This window comes from Neofelis nebulosa, chromosome 1 (genome assembly GCF_028018385.1).
Source record: "Neofelis nebulosa isolate mNeoNeb1 chromosome 1, mNeoNeb1.pri, whole genome shotgun sequence".
Taxonomy (NCBI): domain Eukaryota; kingdom Metazoa; phylum Chordata; class Mammalia; order Carnivora; family Felidae; genus Neofelis; species Neofelis nebulosa.
In genome coordinates this window covers 216,509,597-216,532,091 of record NC_080782.1, presented here as the reverse complement: position 1 = coordinate 216,532,091, position 22,495 = coordinate 216,509,597, and the positions used below count along the sequence as shown (strand labels likewise).

Here is a 22,495-nt window from a genome sequence, read left to right as displayed (position 1 = left end):
TGATAATGTAGTTCATATCACTAAAATGCAAACAAGACAAAAAAACATCCCAACCAATTCCTTCTCAAAATTCAAACCTAGATAAATTATCAACTCTTCTACGAAGCCTTGAGCCCTCAGGAACCTCCTCTCCAGCATTCCCGCCACTATTCATTGACTTCCGCTACAGCCTTTATACTGTATTTTGATCATATGTGAATATGGCTGTCTTCTCCCAGTCTCGCGGGCTCCCTTACTCATCTTTCCAGTCCTCGGTCTAACAAGACATACCATGACTTTTTATTTTTAAATAAATATGTATCAACTGAATGAACCAAATGAAGGAAGGAAGGAGCCCACGCAGGAACTTTTTTAAAAGTTTGCCGAATCAAAACATATTCAGGCAGCAGGCCCAGGAAGAGAGGCGAGAACTTTCTACTCCTCAGTTGTAAGATCTTGGCAGAATTCCTACCTTGTTTTTTAATTTTTTCCCCCCACTGGGGTAACGTGTACGTAATATTTATCACTTAACCCGTTTGTAATTGTACAATTCAGTGGCATTAAATATATGGACAGCTGCCAACCCCCACTATAATTTTACAGCCTCCTCCTGAATGTACCCATTAAAAAATAGCTCCCTATCCCCTCACCGTCCTTCCGGCCCCTGGCACTCTCTACTCTACTGAGTGCCTCTTTGAATTTGCCTCTTTGAGGTCTCCCGTGTATGTGGAAACGTAGTATTTGTCCTTCTGTGTCTCACTTATGTCCTTTCTGTCTTCAGTGCTCACCCATGTTGTAGCATCTGTCAGAACTACATTCCTTTTTTGAGGCTGAATAACATTCTACTGCATGAGAACTCTTCTTGTTGGCCTAGGTATCCTTCACCTGGTGCAACAAGGAAAGGTCAGGTTGTTTATGTTTCAAAATACTTAAGGACTTTCATTACATACCACTTCAAAAGCAACATGTGAAAGTGTAGAGAAGCTTGCTTCCATCTGGTAAACCTCTCGTTTTCATCAAGGGTGATAAAAACGAAATGATAAAAGTAGAAAATGCTGGTAATAACGATGGAGAAAACGAGACTGTGTAAACAAACAGCCATGCGTCAATTGTGATATGCAACAACTTGTTTCTTCTTGGTAAGGGTTGGGGGCGCTTTACTTGCAGGGTTTTTTTTACTCCTTTGCCTAAAAATGGCTGCTCTGTTTGTTGCACTCAATAAAAGCTGTTTGATCTTGAAACCCTAAGAACCATTTTTACCCTAATACTCCGTTTCTTCTCATAAACCGAGAAAATGAAGAGATGTTCGAGATGCCTGCAACTTTACAGCTTGGCTCCCTTTATATCAAAATGGTACAAGGTTAACATGAATATTCAATCAGTCTGTCATTAGTATCTGAATAAACTGTACTGGCATACCTCATTTTATTGTGCTTCACTTTATTGTGCTTGGCAGGTATTGTGTTTTTTACAAATTAAAGTTTTGCGGCAACCCTGTGTCGAGCAAGTCTGTTGGCAGCATTTTTTCCAACAGCATTTGCTCACTTTGTGTCTCTCTGGCACATTTGGGTAATTCTAGCAATATTTCAAATTTTTCATTATTATTATGTGACCAGCGGTCTTTGATGTTACTACTGTAATTATTTTGGCGTGCCACAAACCACATCCATGTAAGATGGCCAACTTAAAGGATACTGTTCTGTGTATTCTGTCAGCTTAATTGGCCATTCCCCCCTCTGCCTCACTATTCCAAGATGCAACAATACTGAAATTGAGGTCAACCAATCACCCTGCAGTGGCCTCTAGGTATTCAAGTGAAAGGGAGAGCTGCACTTCTCTCAATTTAAACCAAAAGCTAGAAAGGATTACGCTTAGCAAGAAAAGCACGTCAAGAGCCAAGAGAAGCTGAAAGCTAGGTCTCTTGTGCCAAATAGCTAACTTGTGAATGCCAAAAAAAAAAAAAAGTTCTTGGGGCACCTGGGGGGCTCAGTCGGTTAAGTGTCCGACTTCAGCTCAGGTCATGATCTCATGGTTCATGGATTCAAGCCCCACATCGGGCTCTGTGCTGACAGCTCAGAGACTGGAGCCTGCTTCAGATTCTGTGTCTCCCTCTCTCTCCGCCTCTCTCTCTCTCTCTCTCTTTCTCAAAAAAAAAAAAAAAAAATTAAAAAATTAAAAAAAAAAAAGAGGAAAGGCTCTTAAAGAAAATGAAAACCCAGCTGACACATGAATGGTAAAACCAAACAGTTTTATTGTAAACTGTAAAGTTTGAGTGGCCTGCATAGAGGATCAAACCAGGCACAACATTCCCTTAAGCCAAAGCCTAATCTAGAGCAAAGCCCTAACTCTCTTCAATTTGAGGATGGCTGAGAGAGGTGAGGAAGCTGCAGGAGAAAAGTGTGAAGCTAGCAGAGATTGGTTCATAAGGTTTAAGGAAGGAAGCTGTCTCCATAACATGAAAGTATGAGGTGAGGCAGCAAGTGTTGATGTGGAAGTTGCAACACATTATCCAAAAGATCTGGCTGAAATAATGAATGAAGGTGGCCACACTGAACAATAGATTTTCAATGGCTTAAATAATGAATGAAGGTGGCCACACTGAACAACAGATTCTCAATGTAGACAAAACAGCCTTCTGTTAGAAGATGCCATCTTGGACTTTCATAGCTAGAGAGGAGAAGTCAATGCCTGACTTTAAAGCTTCCAAGGACAGGCTGACTCTCTTGCTAGGGGCTAATGCATCTGGTGACCTAACGCTGAAGCCAATGCTCATTTACTGTTCTGGAAACTCTAGGGCCCCTAAGAATTATGCCAAATCTACTCTGCCTGTGCTCTGTAAATAGAAGAACAAAACCTGGATGACAACACCTCTGTTTACAACTTGGTTTACTGAATATTTTAACCTCTCTGTTAAGACCTGCTGCTCAGAAAAAAAATAATTTCATTTCAGTATGTCTGCTCACTAACAATGCACCTGATCACCCAAGAGCTCTGATGAAATGTACAAGAATGATGTTATGTTCATGCCTGCTATGGCCACACCCATTCTGCAGCCCATGGAGCAAGGCATTATTTTGATTTTCAAAGTATATTAAGAAATATACTTCATGGAAACAATAAAGATTAGAGCAGAAATAAAGAAAATAGAAACTAAAGAAACAATAGAACAGAATCAATGAAACTAGGCGCTGGTTCTTTGAAAAGATCAACAAAAATCCATAAAACTTTAGCCAGACTCGTTAAAAAAAAAAAAGGACTCAAATAAAAATCAGAAATGAGATTAATAACAACCCACACAGCAGAAATACAAAAGACTGTAAGAAAACATAAAAAATTATATGCCAAAAAATTGGACAACTTAGAAGAAATGGATAAATTCCTAGAAACATATAACTTCCCAAAACTGAATCAGGAAAAAATGGAAAATTTGAAAACACCGATTATCAGCACTGACATTGAATTAGTAATCAACAAAAACTCCCAGTAAACATAAGTCTGAGGCCAGACAGCTTCACAGGTGAATTCTACCACACACTTAAAGAAAAATTGGTACCTATTCTTCTCAAACTATTCCAAAAATTAGAAGAGGAAGAAGGGCTTCCAAATTCATTCTAAAAAGCCAGCATTACCCTGATACCAAAACCAAATAAAGACACTACAAAAACAGAGAATGGCAGGCCAATATCTCTGATGAACCTTGATGCAAAAATCCTCAACAAAATATTAGCAAACTGAATGCAGTGATATATTTAAAAAAAAAATCATTCACCATGATCAAGTAGGATTTATCCCTGGGATGCAAGGGTGGTTCAATATTTGCAAGTCAATCCATGTGATACATCTACCTCATCAATAAAAGATGGGATAAAAACCTTACGATCATTTCAATAGACGCAGAAAAAGCCCTTGACAAAGCACAATATCCACTCATGATAAAAAATCTGACCAAAGTAGGTTTAGGGGGAATGTACCTCATTAGAATAAAAGCCATATATGAAAATCCCACAGCTTAAATCATGCTCGATGGTAAAACAAAAAACAAAACAACAACAACAACAAAACAAAAGCCAAAAAACAAACAAACAAAAAGAACATATTCCCTAAGGTCAAGAACAAGATAGGGATATCCACTCTTACCACTATTATTTGACTTAGTACTGGAAGTCCTAAGTGCCTAGTACTTAGTCCAGAAATTAAAGGCATCCAAATTGGTAAGGAAGAAGTTAAACTGGGGGCACCTGGGTGGCTCAGTCAATTAGGCATCTGACTTCAGCTTAGGTCATGATCTCACAATTCATGGGCTGAAGCCCCAGGTTGGACTCTGTGCTGACAGCTCAAAGCCTGGAGCCTGCTTCAGATTCTCTCTCTCTCTCTCTCTCTCTCTCTCTCTCTCTCCCCCTCTCCCACTCACACTCACACTCTGTCTCTCAAAAATAAATAAACATTAAAAACAAGAAGTTAAACTGTCACTATTTGCAGATGACATGATAGTATACATAGAAAACCCTAAAGATTCCACCAAAAAAAATCTGTTAAAAGTGATAAATGAATTCAGTAAAGTTGCAGGACACAAAATTCATGTGGCTAAATCTGTTGCATTTCTATACACTAATCATAAAGCAGCAGAAAAAAAATTAACAATCCCATTTACAACTGCACCAACAATAACATACTTAGGAATAAACTTAACCAAGGAGGTAAAAGACCTGTGCTCTGAAAACTATAAAACGTCTATGTAAGTTTATTTATTTTTGTCAGGGGTTAGAGAGAGGGAGAGAGAGAATTCCAAACAGTCTCTGCACTGTCGGTGTAGAGCTGAACGCAGGGCTTGAACTCACAAGCTGCGAGATCGTGGCCTTAGCCAAAATCAAGAGTCTGACGCTTAACTGACTAGCCACCCAGGCACCACTGAAAACCCTTAAACATTTATGAAAGAAAATGAAGACACAAAGAGATGGAAAGTCATTGCATGCATATGGATTGGAAGAACATTGTTAAAATGTCCACACTCCCCAAAGCAATCTACAGATTTAATGCAATCCCTATCAAAATACCAACAACATTTTTCACAGAACTAGAACAAACACTCCTAAAATTTTATGGCACCACAAAAGACCTCAAATAGCCAAAACAATCTTGAAAAAGAAAACAAACAAACAAACCTGGAGGCATCACAATTCCAGATTTCAAGTTATACTACAAAGCTGTAGTAATCAAGACAGTATGGTACTGGCATGAAAATAGGCACACAGATCAATGGAATAGAATAGAAACCCACAAATAAACCTATGCTTATATGGTCAATCTATGACAAATGACGAAAGAATATGCAAAATAAGCAATGGGGAAAAGATAGACTCTTCAACAAATGGTGCTGGGAGAACTGGACAAATACATGGAAAAGAATAAAACTGGGCTCCCAGCTTACACCATACACAAAGATAAATTCAAAATGAATTAAGTACTTAAATATAAGACCTGAAACTATGAAAATCCTAGAAGAGAACACAGGCAGTAATTTCTCCAACACTAGTCATAGCAATTTCTTTTTAAATATATTTCCTGAGGCAAGGGAAATAGAAACAAAAATAAACTACTGGGACGTCAAAATAAAAATCTTATGCACGGCAAAGAAAATCACCAAAAAAAATGAAAGACAACCTATTGAATAAGAGAAGATATATGCGAATGACATCTCTGATAAAGGGTTAGTATCCAAAAAATATAAAGAATGTATACAACGCAATGCCCAAAAAACAAATAATCCAACTAAAAAAATGGGCAGAAAACATGAAGACAAAAGAAGAAATATAGATGGCCAACATATCTAGGAAAAGATGTTCAACATCACTGATCATCGGGGAAATGCAAATCAAAACTACAATTATCACCTCACACCTGTTACAATGGTTAAAATCCAAAAAAGAAGAAATAACAAATGTTGAAAAGGATGTGGAGAAATAGAAGTCCTTGTGCACTGTTGGTGGGAATGCAAACTGGTGCAGCCACTCTGGAAAACAGTATGGAGCTTCCTCAAAAAGTTAAAAATGAAAATAAAATAAAGTTAAAAATAGAACTACCATCCAATCCATGAATTCACTACTGGCATTTACCTCCCAAATACAAAAACCCTAGTTCAAAGGGATACATGCACCCCTATATTTACGGCAGAATTATGTATAATGGCTAAACTATGGAAGCAGCCCAAGTATCCATCAACAGATGAATGGATAAAGAAGGTATGATATATATAATATATAATATATAATATATATCATTGGATATTATTCAGCCATAGAACAGAATGAAATCTTGCCATTTGCAACAATATGAATAGAGCCAGAGAGTATAATGCTAAGCAGAATAAATCAGAGAAAGACAAATACCATATGATTTCATTCATATATGGAATTTAAGAAACACAACACATGAGCAAAAGAAAACAAAAGAGAGAGAGAGAGAGACAAACCAAGAAACAGACTCTTAACTATAAAGAATAAACTGATGCTTGCCAGAGGGGAGGTAGGGTGGGTGGGTAAAAAATGTGATGGGGAAAAAAAAAAAAAGAGGTTAGAGTGGGAGAGAACCAAAGCATAAGAGACTGTTAAAAACTGAGAACAAACTGAGGGTTGATGGGGGTGGGAGGGCGGGGAGGGTGGGTGATGGGTATTGAGGAGGGCACCTTTTGGGATGAGCACTGGGTGTTGTATGGAAACCAATTTGACAATAAAATTCATATATTAAAAATAAATAAATAAATAAATGTGATGGGGGTTAAGAGTACAGTTACCATGAGGAGCACTGAGTAACGTGTAGAAGAGTTGAATCACTATGTTGTACACCTGAAACTAATATAACACTGCATGTTAACTATACTAGAATTAAAATTTTTTCATTAATTTTTTTAAAAAAGAACTCTACTTTGTAAGATTATAGCTGCCATGAATAGTGATTCTTCTGGTGGATCTGGGCAAAGTCAATTGAAAACCTCCTGGAAAGGATTCACTATTAAGAACATTCGTGATCCGTGGGAAAAGGTCAAAATACCAACGTTAACAAGAGTTTGGAAGAAGTTCTCCCAGCCCTCAAGGATGTCTTTAAAGGGGTTCAAGACTTCAGAGGACAAAGCGAGTGCAGACGTGGTGGCAAAAGCAACAGAAACTAGCGTTGGGAGTGGAGCCTGAAGACATGACCGCATTGCTGCCGTCTCAAGGTGACACGAGCGAATGAAGAAAGAGTTGCCTCTTATGGATGAGCAAAGAAAATGGTTTTCTTAAGATGGGCCCTACGCCCTGTGAAGATGCTCTGAAGATTGCTGCAATGACAACAAAACTTAGTCGATAAAGCTGTGGCAGGGTTTGAGAAGACGGGTTCCCACTGTGAAAGAACTCCTAGTGTGGATATCAGACGGCGTTGCTTGCCGCAGAGAAATCGTTCACGAAAGGAAGAGTCAATCGATGTGATCACCTTCCTGGTCTCATTTCAAGGAATTGCCATAGCCATCCCAACCTTCCGCAACAAGCACCCTGATCAGTCAGCAGCCGTTGATATCAGGCAAGACTGTCAACCAGCAAAAAAATTATGACTTGCTGAAAGCTCACATGATGGTTAGCATATTTTAGCGATAAAATATTTTTAATTAAGGTATGTGTATTGTTGTTTAAACGCCATGCTATTGCCCACTTAGTCTACAGTATAGTGCATACACAGCTTTTATATGCACGGGGAAACCAAAACATTCATTGGACTCACTTGATCGTGATATTCACTTTATTACAGTGGTCTGGAGCCTAACCCACAGTTATCCCTAAGACCTGCCTGTGCTTTTAGGGGTAGCACACCAAACAGGAACATTTCAGAGTTAAACAGATTCTAGTGAATTATATATTAGATCACTAGAAATATTGTGCCTGTATTTCCACCACCTCACAATTTCTTCTTATGTTTTCAATTTTCATTTCTGGGCTTCAAACATTTGGAAATGTCTTGCGTTCTGTCAGAGAATGTTCAGGTTGTGCTGGGGTCAAGTCCCGGCCCCAACATTCACTGGACCTCTGATTAAGGCATGTAACTTAACCACGGTGAAGCATGGTCCCAGATTCATGATACAGTAATGTTAAAGCCTACTTCATAAGGTTGCTTGTGATTAAACAAGATAGCATGCATACAGCACCTAACGCTGAGGCAGGCCAACTGAAGGCATTGGTTTCTTCAAAAATAGTACTTTAGATACACCATTCCAACCAAGCAAAGTAGGCAAGCCCTTTTCCTTGCTACCCTGTCCTTTGGGAAAAACAGTCAGTGTTTGTTTTGTTTTTTAATTTATTTTTGGGACAGAGACAGACAGAGCATGAACGGGGGAGGGGCAGAGAGAGAGGGAGACACAGAATCGGAAACAGGCTCCAGGCTCCGAGCCATCAGCCCAGAGCCCGACGCGGGGCTCGAACTCACGGACCGCGAGATCGTGACCTGGCTGAAGTCGGACGCTTAACCGACTGCGCCACCCAGGCGCCCCAAACAATCAGTGCTTCTAAGCCAACAAGTGTTTGTTCCTAAATGTCAGACTAAAATAAAGACAAGCATCATCCCCACAAATAGTCCATTATATATGCGCAAGTATAAGACTGACATAAGCAAAATAATTCTAATTCTCTAACCCGCAAAGACTTCTATAACTTTTGTTTGTTTATTTTTGAGAGAGAGAAAAAGACAGAGTGTGGGCAGGGGAGGAGGAGGGGCAGAGAGAGGGCTCCAGGAGGGGCAGAGAGGGGGCTATCAGCACAGAGCCTGACACGGGGCTCAAACTCACAAACTGTAAGATCATGACCTGAGCCCAATGAAGTTGGACGCTTAACCAACTGAGCCACCTAGGCGCCACGAGGCTTTCATAACTCTTACAGGCCAACGGGCAGTCACAGTCACAGTGACCCTTAGCACAAAGAAAATGTAGAGCAGGAATTCTTTATTGCAGCTGCTTTTTTACTTATTTGGGATATTTCCAGGAAACAGTAATCAGGGTCAAATACATTCAACTGTGAAGAAACTAAAGCACTCTGGGCAAGTGCCGTTTTGAATGGTGGTCAACTAGGTATACAGTATACAAGGATTAAATAAAGTATTAATTATGTTTTTTTTTAACCCAGCAGAAGCATTATCAGGAAAAATTATGGGTGTAGCTGAAGCATGCAATAGTATTATTTTAGAGAACCTACACATGTATTATGGTTGCTGAAAATATCAAAGTAAATGACTCCAGTAAACCTACTAATTACAGACTGGTTGTTAATAAAATCAGCCGTTCTGGTCTAAGATTTTAACGGTCTGCTCTCAGAACTGAATAGACCCTCAAACAATAAAGCTCAGATGTTTATACTACACATTTTGCCTCGTATATAATTTATCAGTACAGGGTTATGTAATGGAATGTTCTTCCTCCATGCGAAAAACAGACTTATAAAAATAAATTGCAGACATTTTACAGTAGAAAATGGTACTTTTCTACACAAAGCAAAAAAGTGGTTAATGTACAATAGAAAGTGCATTGCATGTAATGAAATGCATTTTTTTGTCTAGCAAATATATTTATTGTGTGCTGAAAATTGTAATATCTTCCCCGGCACAAAGAAATTTCTATTATAAAGTCCATTTGCTATTGTAGGGAAAGAAACCCTTTTTCTTGTTTACTAAAGTCGTCTATCTTAATATCAGCCCACAACACTGTCAAGTTCACTTAAGAAGAGCTATGTGTAGATAAGAATAGGGCTGAATCAGAAACCAGAATATTCCATTTCATCTGCGTTTCATAGCTGAGCAAGTGCTGTGTAATCCACTACATCTGGTAGCAATCTCTTCTTGGAAAGCTTTCTTCTTTTCAGAAGAAAAAGCTAAAAATTGGTCAATTTGAAGCTCTCATCAATAAATAAATCTTTTGCCTTTGAATATGTTTATGCATAAGTGAGGATTTGTTTCTCTAGTATTTTTGAGCTAGAATGTGAAGTATGGGCTGGAAAATCAAACACTGTCTTCAGGTGGAGATAATGTATGAAAACCATTGTGGGCCGTTTATTAAATAGACATTGATTGTTACATCAAATCAACAAGTCATGCATCATTTTTATGACTTACAATCATAGTAAATCAAGTTTCACACAGGAAGTGCTATGAATTCTTAGGATATTTGTCAATTTCTAACCCGAGCTAGGACGGAATAAGGTTTTGCACCTCATTATCTGTTCCTTGAGCAGATAAAGGTAACTTTGGTTCAAAGCATGCCAAAGAAAAGGCTTTGGGCTGCTGGGTCTGGTAACTATAGGTAGCAAAGGAAAGACAATGAAATCTGTGCCAGTCTGTAGTCAAGTATTTTGTATTGCTGCTTACTCTTAGGGGCTGGCAAATGAGGCTTCCAGACTTTTGGTCATGGAAGGGGTAGATCACCTGGGCGTAGACACAGTCTAGTGAGGTATTCAAGAGCATTTTTTTCTGGAATCCGCCCCAGTGAGTAATCATAGTGACTTAATCTCTGAAATAGGGATAATAGTAACACCTATCTCATAGAGTCTTTTTGTAATTGTATCCATTGACTAGGTCTTACTAGGTCACCTAAGATTATAAAACTCTTCTAGCAAAAGTGTTCAAACTCAGAGCCTCACACAGGCCACTGCCAATTGAAAACTATTTCCTTTTAGAGGTTACCACTGACATATCCAATAGAATCAGCTTCCTGAGTCCTCTCTGGAATAACAAATATTTTAATACACTGTAACAGGAAATCCCCCCATGGTCCCAAGAGCCCGGTGGACTGTGCAGAACTAGAACCTAGACTTCCAGAGGACTGCAGATTCCCATGGCCTCCCTGGGAGATTTCAGGCTCTCGTGAAATGAATGAATAACCAGTAAAGTTCCTAACTCAAACCAGGCCTCTTGGAAGAGAGCCTTGGCAAAGACGAACCTGGTGTGTTTTCTCAAATATAAAGTATTTCAGAGGAAATAGAACATTCCACTCTTGAGACATAGAAAGGACAAGATATCTTGTCCCCAATCTTCTATCTCCAATAAGGATGGGACATCTTGGTGGGAAAACCAAAGAGAGAAAATCTATCTTGTGCTACTCTGTTTCATGGATTACAGGAGGGCAGCAACATGGGTGTATTGCCCATATTTCCCTACCATCCAGGTTTAAAGAAGGACATAGGGGGAGAAGGCGTGAGAAACTGCTCATAACTGCCATTTGGAATTTTTCAAATCTGGACATGTAGAAACACCTGCTTTGTTTTTATAACCCTTTGACTCCTATTTCATATTTCCTTCTTTTACCATTGGGCTTTGCCCCATGAGTATTCGTCTCACTGTCTCACTGTCTCACTGATTTATCAGATCAAGTGCAGTGGTATTTTTTAATAAACTGGGAATAACACTTATCCCATGCATATATACATGCCCTAATGCACACGTGTACAGATATGTATATATTCATACACATGCACACTAATGAAAATTTGTGTACACACAATGTAAATGTACACGCAGGTAGCCACGTTTACGCACATTCGCTTCACTGACACTCAAACCCCTCTGCTTTTGGCAATCATTTTTTCCCCTCAGGTTCTTTCCTCTCTTCTTTCTATATCGATCAGCTATTCACTCTTCAACTATGACAAGTAAGAGAAGATGCCACTCAACCCTGTAGGTAATAAACATAGGGAACTTACTTTAAAAAGAGAATACTGGCAAGAAATGTAGGTAGATTTGAAAATATTTCAAATAAATTTATAAAGGAGCCAGAAAAGGCAAAGAAACTGAGACAGCTAGCCAATGAGGACATCAGCGAGCCCTGTTCTGGGAGATTCCAATACTTTCACAGACATAATCCCAAGGAGATGGAGTTTATTAACAGGCCCCATTTAATGGCCAATCTGTACTCACACCTCTTTCCCTGTAACTATGTAATCTACCTCTAGATTTGGTCATTTGCCCTGCTTTGGCAAAGAGGTGTTGGCAGAGGCTCAACAAGCACGTGCCTGTTTTTATGCCCACTTGCATTACTGGGTTTGAACACTCTTGCACTATGACACAGCTATGAGAACACAGTTGGACTAGCCCATGGGAGGATGAGCTATTTTAGGTAAGGGGGCAAGCCAAGGCCATCCTAGATTAGCTGAAAGCCAGCTAATGGTTCAACAGAACATATCAAAGACAAGAACTGCAATTCATCTTCAATTGCTCATCCGTAGACTGGAGTTAAATCAGTGGTTGTGTTAAGCTACTGAGTTTTGGGGGTTGACTTGTTATATAGCATTATTTGCAGCAACAGATAACTAACACAGAAATTATTTAGAATCAGGGTACTGTTATAACCAAGACTAAAAAATGTGGCACTGGCTTTGAGAGTAGGCAGTGGACAGAGGCTAGAAAAGCAGTAAGAAAACTGCTCCAAAAAGATGCAAAAATGACATGGGTTATGTAGCAGCAGAGAAGAAAATTGGTAAAACCACCACCACAGGTGATCCTTCAGAAGATAGAAAATATATTAGGGACATTCAGGATTTAAGCAGTAACATTTCCAGGCAGAATGTTCAAAGTATCAGTGGCTCTTACTACCCATATATCGATAAGGTTCTACAACAAAGAGAAGGGTTAGAGAAATAAGTGACAGTGTTTAAGCATATTTAGAGGGACCATAACGAGACAGAACTTCTTGGCTGGAAAATAAAATTGTTTCTCACCTCTAGCCTTCCAGTTAGCAAAAAATTCTCAAAGTAAAATACATCCTGGGGCAAGTATCTAATTAAATATTTATCTTTAAGGCTTTTTATTACAACCCCTGAAAGAAATAAAGAAGAACCTAGCAGATCCTGTAAGCTAGACAAAAAGGCTGCTACAAATCTAAAGAGTACTGCCCCACAGCAACCTGACTTGTCCACATAACTGATTAAGTTTTGAGAGAGATAGAGCTCTAACCATATTGTAGGTGTTGCTTTTGGCTTATCAGATTTATAAGAAACCCACAACAAATATTGAGGGTACTGTATTGCCAAAAGTCTCACCAATTTATATTAAAAGAAACTGAGACTGTCCAAAATGTCAAGAAAACCCCTGAGCTTTCCATTTCCACAAGTAGGAAGCAGACTGAGAACACCATTCAAAGCACACAGAAAGAGCTAAGCATGGGAGAAAAGTAAAGATACCTCAGCTGGTACAGCACAGAGCTACAGAAAACAATGGATTGGACGGTCACTCTCAGGGAGAACTAAGGCCTAAGCAAGGAACATTCCACTCCTCTGAATTGGTGGTCCTGGTGGCATTTGCAAGGCCAGACGTTGAGTTGCTATAAACTAGTGCCTCTTATGTGGTTTCCATTCCTCTTCTTTTTAAATGAGATAATGTACTACACACAGTGCAGAGAGGTGAACTGGGGGAGAGAAAAGCCATGGAGCTGCAGAGGGTAGGGAGCTGTTTTCACAGAGAGAGGACAGAGAGAAAGGGGGAGAGTGCGATGCATTGGGGTCGCCCAAGAAAAGCACTCCCCCAAAAGTAGCTGAAGAGAGAGTGAAAACACTTGCAGGGAACCAGGCAAGAAATCTGTTCCCCAAACTTACTGACAGGAGAAAGAGCAGAGTTTCAATACAGCAGAGTCTGAAGGTTCAGAGCTCAGTACCTGGCGGTGCTCTGGTGGGGAAGTAGGGCAAATCCGCAGGATTGGGAAAGGCTATCTGAAGAGTCCGTGTGCCACACAGGGAGAGTGGTTCCCCTGCTTGAAGTGCAGTTGGTAGAGGCCATGTGGCTTCCCTGTGTGCCAAGGTCCTCGTGGACCTTGGAGAGCAGCCATGTTTGCTAGTATTGGGACAAAGACACCAGAGTGCAGTGAACCCTGGCACCAACTGTGTACTGTGATTTGCCATAAACTCTGAACCTCTGCCATCGCATGATCACGTGAACGTATCCAGGGCAAGCTGGCACCTGGCCATTGCTCAGCAAGACCCTCTCCCAGAGAGGTGGCATGGGTTCAAGCTGCAAGGGTCTATGAAGTGTGGGGTTTTGAAACATAATCCCATCTGAGATAAAACTCTGGAGGGAGGCACCACCTGGCAGGCAGACAGCTTGGACATGGATAGAGTAGAGCCGGGGAGTGGAGAGAGGCCTGAGACAAAGAAGGGATGCTTGATTGTGGGTCGGCAAGAGGGCAAAGGTCCCGCACCAGAGACTAGGGAGCTAGGTGAGGCCATTTTCACCATTACCATGCACGCACTGAGCGTGCATACACACCCATCCCAGTAAGCTTAGCAGTGCCACCAAATGGAGAATGGAGCCATTACACAAAGCCCCGCCCAACTACACCCTCCAGGCACGTTCCCCAGAAGACCAGCACAAATCCCTCCACCTGCTTAGTCTAAGGACAACAGTGTTTCAAAGTTTCAGTTCTAGAGGAAACTGGAGGTAACTTCACTGGGGCTTCTGTGTTTGCTGGATCCTTTATTTGTTCGTTTTCTTGGCTTCTGTTTTTGCTTACATTGTTTTCTTCCTTTATTCTTTCTTTTTCTCTTTCTTGAATACAGAAAGAGCAAATTTCTTTTTATTTTTTTATTTTTAAATTTTTAATTCACTTTTATTTTCTTTTTTGATTCTATTTTACTATTAATTTTTAAAATTTTTCAACTTCTTTAACCTTTTTTATTCTTCCCTTTCTCTTTTTTCTCTATTCCATCAAGATAGGCTTCTTTCAACAAGCAGACTAATCCAGCTTCCTTTATTTGGTTTTATTTTGTTTTCTTTTTAACTTTTTAATTTTTATTTTTTATTATTTTTTTCTTCCTCCAAAATGACAAGACAGAAGATAACTCAGACTTAGAGAACTCAGTGACTTATTGAAAAGGGATAATATTCATATCATAGGAGTCCCAAAAGATGAAGAGAGAGAAAAAGGAGCAGAAGGTTTATGTGAGCAAATTATAGTTGAAAACTTTGCTAATCTGAGGAAGGACACAGACATCAAAATCTAAGAAGTACAGAGAACTCACATTAGACTCAACAAAAACTGACCATCACCAAGGAATATCATAGTCAAATTCACAAAATACACGGACAAGGAAAAAATTATGAAAGCAGCAAGGGGAAAAAGTCCTTAACCTATAAGGAAAGACAGATCAGGTTCACAGCAGATCTGTCCACAGAAACTTGGCAGACCACAAGGGAGTGGCAGGATATATTCAATGTGCTGAATTGGAAGAATATGCAGTCTAAAATTCTTTATCCAGCAAGGCTATCATTCAAAGTAGAATGAAAGATAAAGAGTTTCCCAGACAAACAAAAACTAAAGGAGTTTGTGACCACTAAACCAGCCCTGCAAGAAATTTTAAGAGGGACTCTTTGAGTGGAGAAAAAAAAAGACCAAAAGCAACAAAGCATAGAAAGGACCAGAGAACATCACCAGAAACACAAAGTCTATAGGCCACACGATGGCACTAAATTCATCTTTTAATAATCACTCTAAATGTAAATGGACTAAATGCTCCAATCAAAAGACATAGGGTATAAGAATGGATAAGAAACAAGACCCATATATCTGCTGCTTACAAGAGACTCATTTGAGACCTAAAGACACCTGCAGATTGAAATTAAGGGGATGGAGAACCATCGATCATGCTAGTGGATGCCAAAAGACAGCCGGAGTAGTCATACTTTTATCAGACAAACTAGATTTTAAAACAAAGACTGTAACAAGAGATGAAGATGAGCATTATATCATAATTAAGAGGTCTATCCACCAAGAAGATCTAACATTGTAAATATTTATGCCCCCAACTTGGAAAACCAAAATATATAAATCAATTAATCACAAACATAAAGAAATTTAAAACAATATCATAATAATAGGGGATTTCAACATCCCACATACAGAAATGGACAGATCTAAGCAGAAAATCAACAAGGAAACAATGGCTTTGAATGACACACTGAACTGGATGGACCTGACAGCTATACACAGAATATTTCATCCTAAATCAGCAGAATATGCATTCTTCTCAAGTGCACATGGAACATTCTCCAGAATAGATCACATCCTGGGTCACAAATCAACCCTCAACAAATACAAAAAGATTGATATCATACTATGTATATTTTCAGACCACAACGCTATGAAACTTGAAATCAACTACAAGAAAAAATTTGGAAAGACCACAAATACTTGGAGATTAAAGAACATCCGACTAAAGAATAAGTGGATTAACCAAGAAATTAAAGAGGAAATTAAAAAGTACATGGAAACGAATGAAAATGAAAACACAACAGTCCAAAACCTCTGGGAAGCAGCAAAGGCAGTCATAAGAGGGAAGTGTGTAGTAATCCAGGCCTTCCTAAAGAAGGAAGAAATGTCTTAGGTACACAACCTAACCTTATACCTAAAGGAACTGGAAAACAAACAGCAAATAAAGCCCAAAGTCATCAGAAGAAGAGAAACAAAAAAGATGAGAGCAGAAATCAATGATATCGAAATCAAAACAACACACCAGATCAATAAAACCAGGAGCTGGTTCTTTGAAAGAATTAACAAAATTGATAAACCCCTAGCCAGATTTATCAAAAAGAAAAATGTAATGACCCAAATAAATAAAATCATGAATGAAAGGGGAGAGATCACAAACAACACCACAGAAATACAAACAATAATTAGAGAATATTATGAGCAATTATATCCCAACAAATTGGTAATCTGGAAGAAATAAACACATTCCTAGAAACATAAAACCTACCAAAACTGAAACAGGAAGAAATAGAATATTTGAACAGACCCATAACCATTAAAGAAATTGAATCAGTAATCAAAATTTCCCAACAAACAGAAATCCAGGGCCAGATGGCTTTCCAGGGGAATTCTACCACCATTTAAAGCAGAGTTAGCACCTATTCTTTTGAAGTTGTTCCAAAAAATAGAAGTGGAAGGAAAACTTCCAAACTCATTCTATGAGGCCAGCATTATCTTGATTCCAAAACCAGACAAAGACCCCACTTAAAAGGAAAACTACAAACCAATTTCCCTGATGAACATGGATGCAAAAATTCTCAACAAAATACTACCAAACTGGTTCCAATAATACATTAAAAGAATTATTCACCATGATCAAGTGGGGTTTATTCCTGGGCTGTAGGATTGGTTCTATATCCACATACCAATCAATGTGATACACACATTAATAAAAAACAAAAGGATAAGAACCACATGATCTTCTCAATACATGTAGAAAAAAACATTTGAGGGGCGCCTGGGTGGCTTAGTCAGTTGAGCGTCCAACTCTTGATTTCAGCTCGGATCATGATTCCAGGGTCCTGGGATTGAGCCCCACATCGGGCTCTGTGCTGAGCGTGGAGCCTGCTTGAGATTCTCTCTCTCTCCCTCTGCTCCCCTCCCCCTTCATTCTCTCTCTCTCTCTCTCTAAAATAAAAAAATAAATAAAATTTTAAAAAAAGAAGAAGAAAAAGGATTTGACAAAATACAGCATCCTTTCTTGATAAAAGCCCTCAAGAAAGCGGGGGTAGAAGGAACATACCTCAAGATCATAAATGCCATATATAAAAGACCCACAGCTAATATCATCCTCAAAGGGAAAAACTGAGAGCTTTCCCCCTAAGGTCAGGAACACAACAGGGATGTCCACTCTCCCACTGTTGTTCAACACAGTGTTGGAAGTCCAAGCCTCAGCAATCACACAACAAAAAGAAATAGAAGGCTTTCAAATTGGCAAGGAAGAAGTCAAAACATTCACTCTTCACAGACAACATAATATTCTATGTGTAAAACCCAAACGACTCCACCAAAAAACTGTTAGAACTGATACATGAATTCAGCAAAGTTGCAGAATATAAAATCAATGTACAGAAATCTGTAGCATTTCCATACACCGATAATAAAGCAGCAGAAAGAGAAATCAAGGAATTGATCACATTTACAATTGCACCAAACACCATAAAATACCTAGGAATAAACTTAACCAAAGGGGTAAAAGATTTATACACTGAAAACTAGAGAAAGCTTATGAAAGAAACTGAAAAAGGTGCAAAGAAATGGAAAAACATTCCATACTCATGGATTGAACAAACAAATATTGTTAAAATGTCGATGCTACCCAAAGTAACGTACATCTTCAATGCAATCCCTTTCCAAGTAATACCAGAATTCTTCGCAGACCTAGAACAAACAATTCTAATATTTGTATGGAACCATAAATGACCCGAATAGCCAAAGTAATGTTGAAAAAGAAAACCAAAGCTGGATGCATCACAATTCCAAACTTCAAACTGTATTACAAATCTGTAATCATCAAGATAGCTATGGTATTGGCACAAAAATGAGCACATAGATCAAAGGTACAGAATAGAAAATCCAGAAATGGACCCACAGCTATATGGTCAACTCATTTTTGACAAAGCAGGAAAGAATATCCAACTGAAAAAAGACAGTCTCTTCGGCAAATGGTGTTAGGAAAACTGGACAGCAATGTGCAAAAGAATGAGCCTGGACCACTTTCTTACACCAGACACAAAAATAAATTCAAAACGGATGCAAGACCTAAATGTAAGACAGAAAACCATCAAAATCCTAGAGGAGAAAATAGGCAAAAACCTCTTTGACCTTGGCCAGAGCAACTTCTTACTAGACAGGTCTCTGGAGGCAAGGAAAACAAAAACAAACACGAACTATTGGGACCTCATCAAGATAAAAAGCCTCTGCACAGCAAAGGAAACACTCAACAAAACTAAAAGCCGACAGAATGGGAGAAGACATTTGCAAATGACGTACCAGATGAAGGGTTAGCATCCAAAATCTATAAGGAGCTTATCAAACTCAACACACAAAAATATCATCCAGAGAAGAAATGGGCAGAAGACATGAATAGACACTTTTCCAAAGAAGACATCCAGATGGCTAACAGACACATGAAAAGATGCTCAACATCACTCATCATCAGGGAATACAAATCAAAACCACAATGAGATACCACCTCACACCTGTCAGAATTGCCCTAATGAACAACTCAGGAAACCACAGATGTTGGTGAGAATGAGGAGAAAGGGAATAATTTTGCTGCTGATGGGAATGCAAACTGGTACAGCCACTCTGGAAAGCAGTATGGAGGTTCCTTAAAAAATTAAAAATAGAACTACCCTATGACCCAGCAATTGCACTACTATGTATTTATCCAAAGGACACAAAAATGCTGATTCAAAGGGGCACATGCACCCAATGTTTATAGCAGCACTGTCAAAATAGCCAAAGTTTGGAAAGAGCCCAAATGTCCATTGACTGATGAACGGATAAAGAAGTTGTGGTATATATATAAATATGTAATGGAATATTACTCGGCAACTAAAAAGAATGAAATCCTGCCATTTGCAGCAACATGGATGGAACTAGAGGGTATTATGCCAAGCAAAATTAGTCAGAGAAAGACAAGTATCATATGACTTCACTCATATGGAATTTAAGATACAAAAAATATGAACATAAAGGAAGGGAAGGAAAAATAATATAAAAACAGGGAGGTGGACAAACCATAAGAGACTTAAATATAAACTGAGGGTTGCTGGAGGGGTCTTGGGTGCGGGGATGAACTAAATGGGCAAGGGGTACTGAGGACACTTGTTGGGATGAGCGCTGGGTGTCATACATAAGTAATAAATCACTAAATTCTATTCCTGAAATCATAATTACAACATATGTTAACTAACTTGGATGTAAATTAAAAATAATAATTAAAAATGAATTAATCTATTTAAAAAAAGATGTGTGTGTGTGTGTGTGTGTGTGTGTGTGTGTGTGTATACACACACAATGGAATATTACTCGGCGATCAGAAAGAATGAAATTTTGCCATTTGCAATAATATGGATGGAACTAGAGTGTATGACACTAAGTGAAGTCAGTCAGAGAAAAATAAATTCATATGATTTCACTCATATGTGGAATTTAAGAAGCAAAACAGATGAACATAGGGGAAGGGAAGGAAAAATAAGATAGAAAGAGAGAGGGAGGCAAACCATAAGAGAGTCTTCAATACAGGGAACAAACTGAGGGTTGTTGGAGGGGTGTTGGGTAGGGGGAGGGGCCAAATGGGCAAGAGACACTATGGAGGACACTTGTTGGGATGAGCACTGGGTGTCATATATAAGTGATGAACCACTGAATTCTACTCCTGAAATAATGATTACACTGTACTTTAACTTGGATTTAAATTTTAAAAAAGGTAATTGATTATTAAAAAGGTAATTATTATGAGCAGCAAGATAGCAAGCCTCAATGTACTTTCCAACTCTTTGCTTGAACCAACACTCACTCACAACTGATTGGCCAAAATAAGTTAATGACTGGGTTCAGAAACAAGGGGTGAGATCATCAATATAGTCAACCTACCATCGTTCCCAAACCGTCTTCTATGAAAACCAATGTCCCACAGATGCTTTAAGATGTTCCAAAAAAAGGGTTCTATGGTCATACAAATTTGTGAAACGCTGCGTATTATATCTTCCAGGTGAGTCATAGTCCTCATTAAGTTATTAAAGACTCTGAGAATTCCCTTATCTGTTTACCCTGGTTTAATTGTTCTCTGCCACACCCATTTAGTCATGAAACACACTAATCACACAAAACTTTCAAACACAGCTTACCCAAGTATTCCCTGAATCCAAGTATTCATACCAAGTTACGAAAACTCCTTGTAATAGTTACATTATAATAGAGAGATTTAGGTGACCCAGAAATTTTCATGGCACCGGTAATATAAACTGCTCGTGGTAGTTATTTTCTCTATTCCTAGACGAGAAAAGAAAAATAAGAAGAGTTCAGCAAGACCCACAGAAAGAGAATGGCAAAGCTGGGATGCATATCCATATCTGCCTGCACACCCATCATCTTTTTATCTCCCTACCGTCAATGGTGGAATGTCAGGCACCATGACAAAGGTCAGGGGAGGCAGCGCATGACGATAGTCTAGTACTTGAAGAATGTTTGCTTTAGTCCTGGCTTTGCCACTACATGATCTTGAGCAGGTCACCACCTTCTTAATAGAGTATATTGGAAACACCATTCTTTTTGCTCCCTTGTAACTCCAAGAATCTGGAAAATATTTTGATGAACAGCTCACTGGGACATAAGAATCCTCTGAGGCATTCCCATCTGCCACCATAAAAATGACCTAAAACTTACTGCCTTGTCATTAATCTGGTCCTGAACATAACAGATTCATTTTTTCATCTGTTTATTTCAATCACTTAAGATATTCAAAATATCCTTCCAGCCTGAAACTCTTCCCTTGCCCTTTCTAATTTTCCAGTGAAGTCTCGATGATGTATTCCAGTGAGGGCATATTAATATTCTGAGGAAATACAATACCTGTGCTGCAGACACTAATTTTAGAACATTCATCACTGAGGATGGTTTTCTTCTTCCTGTCCTAATTTTTTTTTTTTTTAGGTTGTCAGCCTGTTGGACTACGTTAAGCTAGGTGGTAACTTTCCTTTATTAAACCTTTCTTTCCTGACGGCTTGCCCTTTGTTAGGACTGGCAGGAGGCCCAAAAAAGGGAGAACCTAGAGCCCTGGGACGCTCTAACCTTGCTCTCTAACTAAGGAGATAAAACTTCGAGCAATAGGAGACCACACAGAAAGCACCAACGGAACAGCGGAAACAAGGTCACTTTGTCAGGAAAGCTATTTTACTGTCATGGAATCCATCTTGGCTTTACCTCACCTCGTGCTGAGGCAATAAGGTGAACTAGTCTCAAAATCATTTCCAACTCTATGATCTAATGTCTGGTTTGGGTACAGCAGCAACCACAGCACCACACGAGGCATTCGATGAAATACTTTGTCTTGCAGGCATTATCTAAACTACATTTGAGTCTGCTGTCTCCGGAAAAAGCAGTATGACCCCTAACCTTTTATTGCCACCAGCTGAACAGTACACACTAGGATTGTGCTGGGAGCAGTAACCACCAGAAGTCTCGGCTCCAGAAAGCTGCCTGGATCCGGTTATGGAAGTTTCCAGGAGTGAAGCGGCCAGCAACAGGAGTGGCTCCAGGGGCAGCAGCCAACTTGAGTACAACCCACTGGCCAGTACTCCTGGAGGATGTGACACGACATCGGGTTTTCAATGGCAACAATGGCACGAGCTGCCCGCAGAGCTTCTCCCAGGCTGTCTTCAGATTTATGGTGCAGATGCCATATGCAGATATCCTTTTGTAGATACCTGGAAGTCAAGGTTGGTGCCATCTGAGCAGGCTTCCTGCTGCAAGAAATTTCAGGACTTCCTCCTCCTTCATCTGTAGGACCTCAAGGGCTCTGGACATTGTCAAAGTTTCCCTTTAACTTATGACAGAAACTCAGGACAACACTGTGTGGACCCCTCTCTAGGTGATGGGGAAAGGCTCTTTATCCCTATTTAAAGGCTGAGTAAACAGATGCACAGAGATGTTTGTAACTTGACCACGATCACTCCGCTACTCCAAGGCAGGACTGGACAAGTTCTG

At 39.3% G+C, this 22,495-nt stretch overlaps 1 protein-coding gene across 1 annotated transcript in view; it reads left to right on the top strand.

Annotated features, from left to right (window-relative positions):
• ENOX1 (ecto-NOX disulfide-thiol exchanger 1) overlaps positions 1–21,174 on the top strand; it is a 579,844-nt gene extending 558,670 nt beyond the window's left edge. The window contains exon 20 of the mRNA XM_058684407.1: positions 20,787–21,174. Within this exon, the coding sequence (XP_058540390.1) occupies positions 20,787–20,804 (18 nt within the window). The 3' untranslated portion in view covers positions 20,805–21,174. The remainder of the gene's footprint in view (positions 1–20,786) is intronic.
• Positions 21,175–22,495: the final 1,321 nt, after the last annotated feature.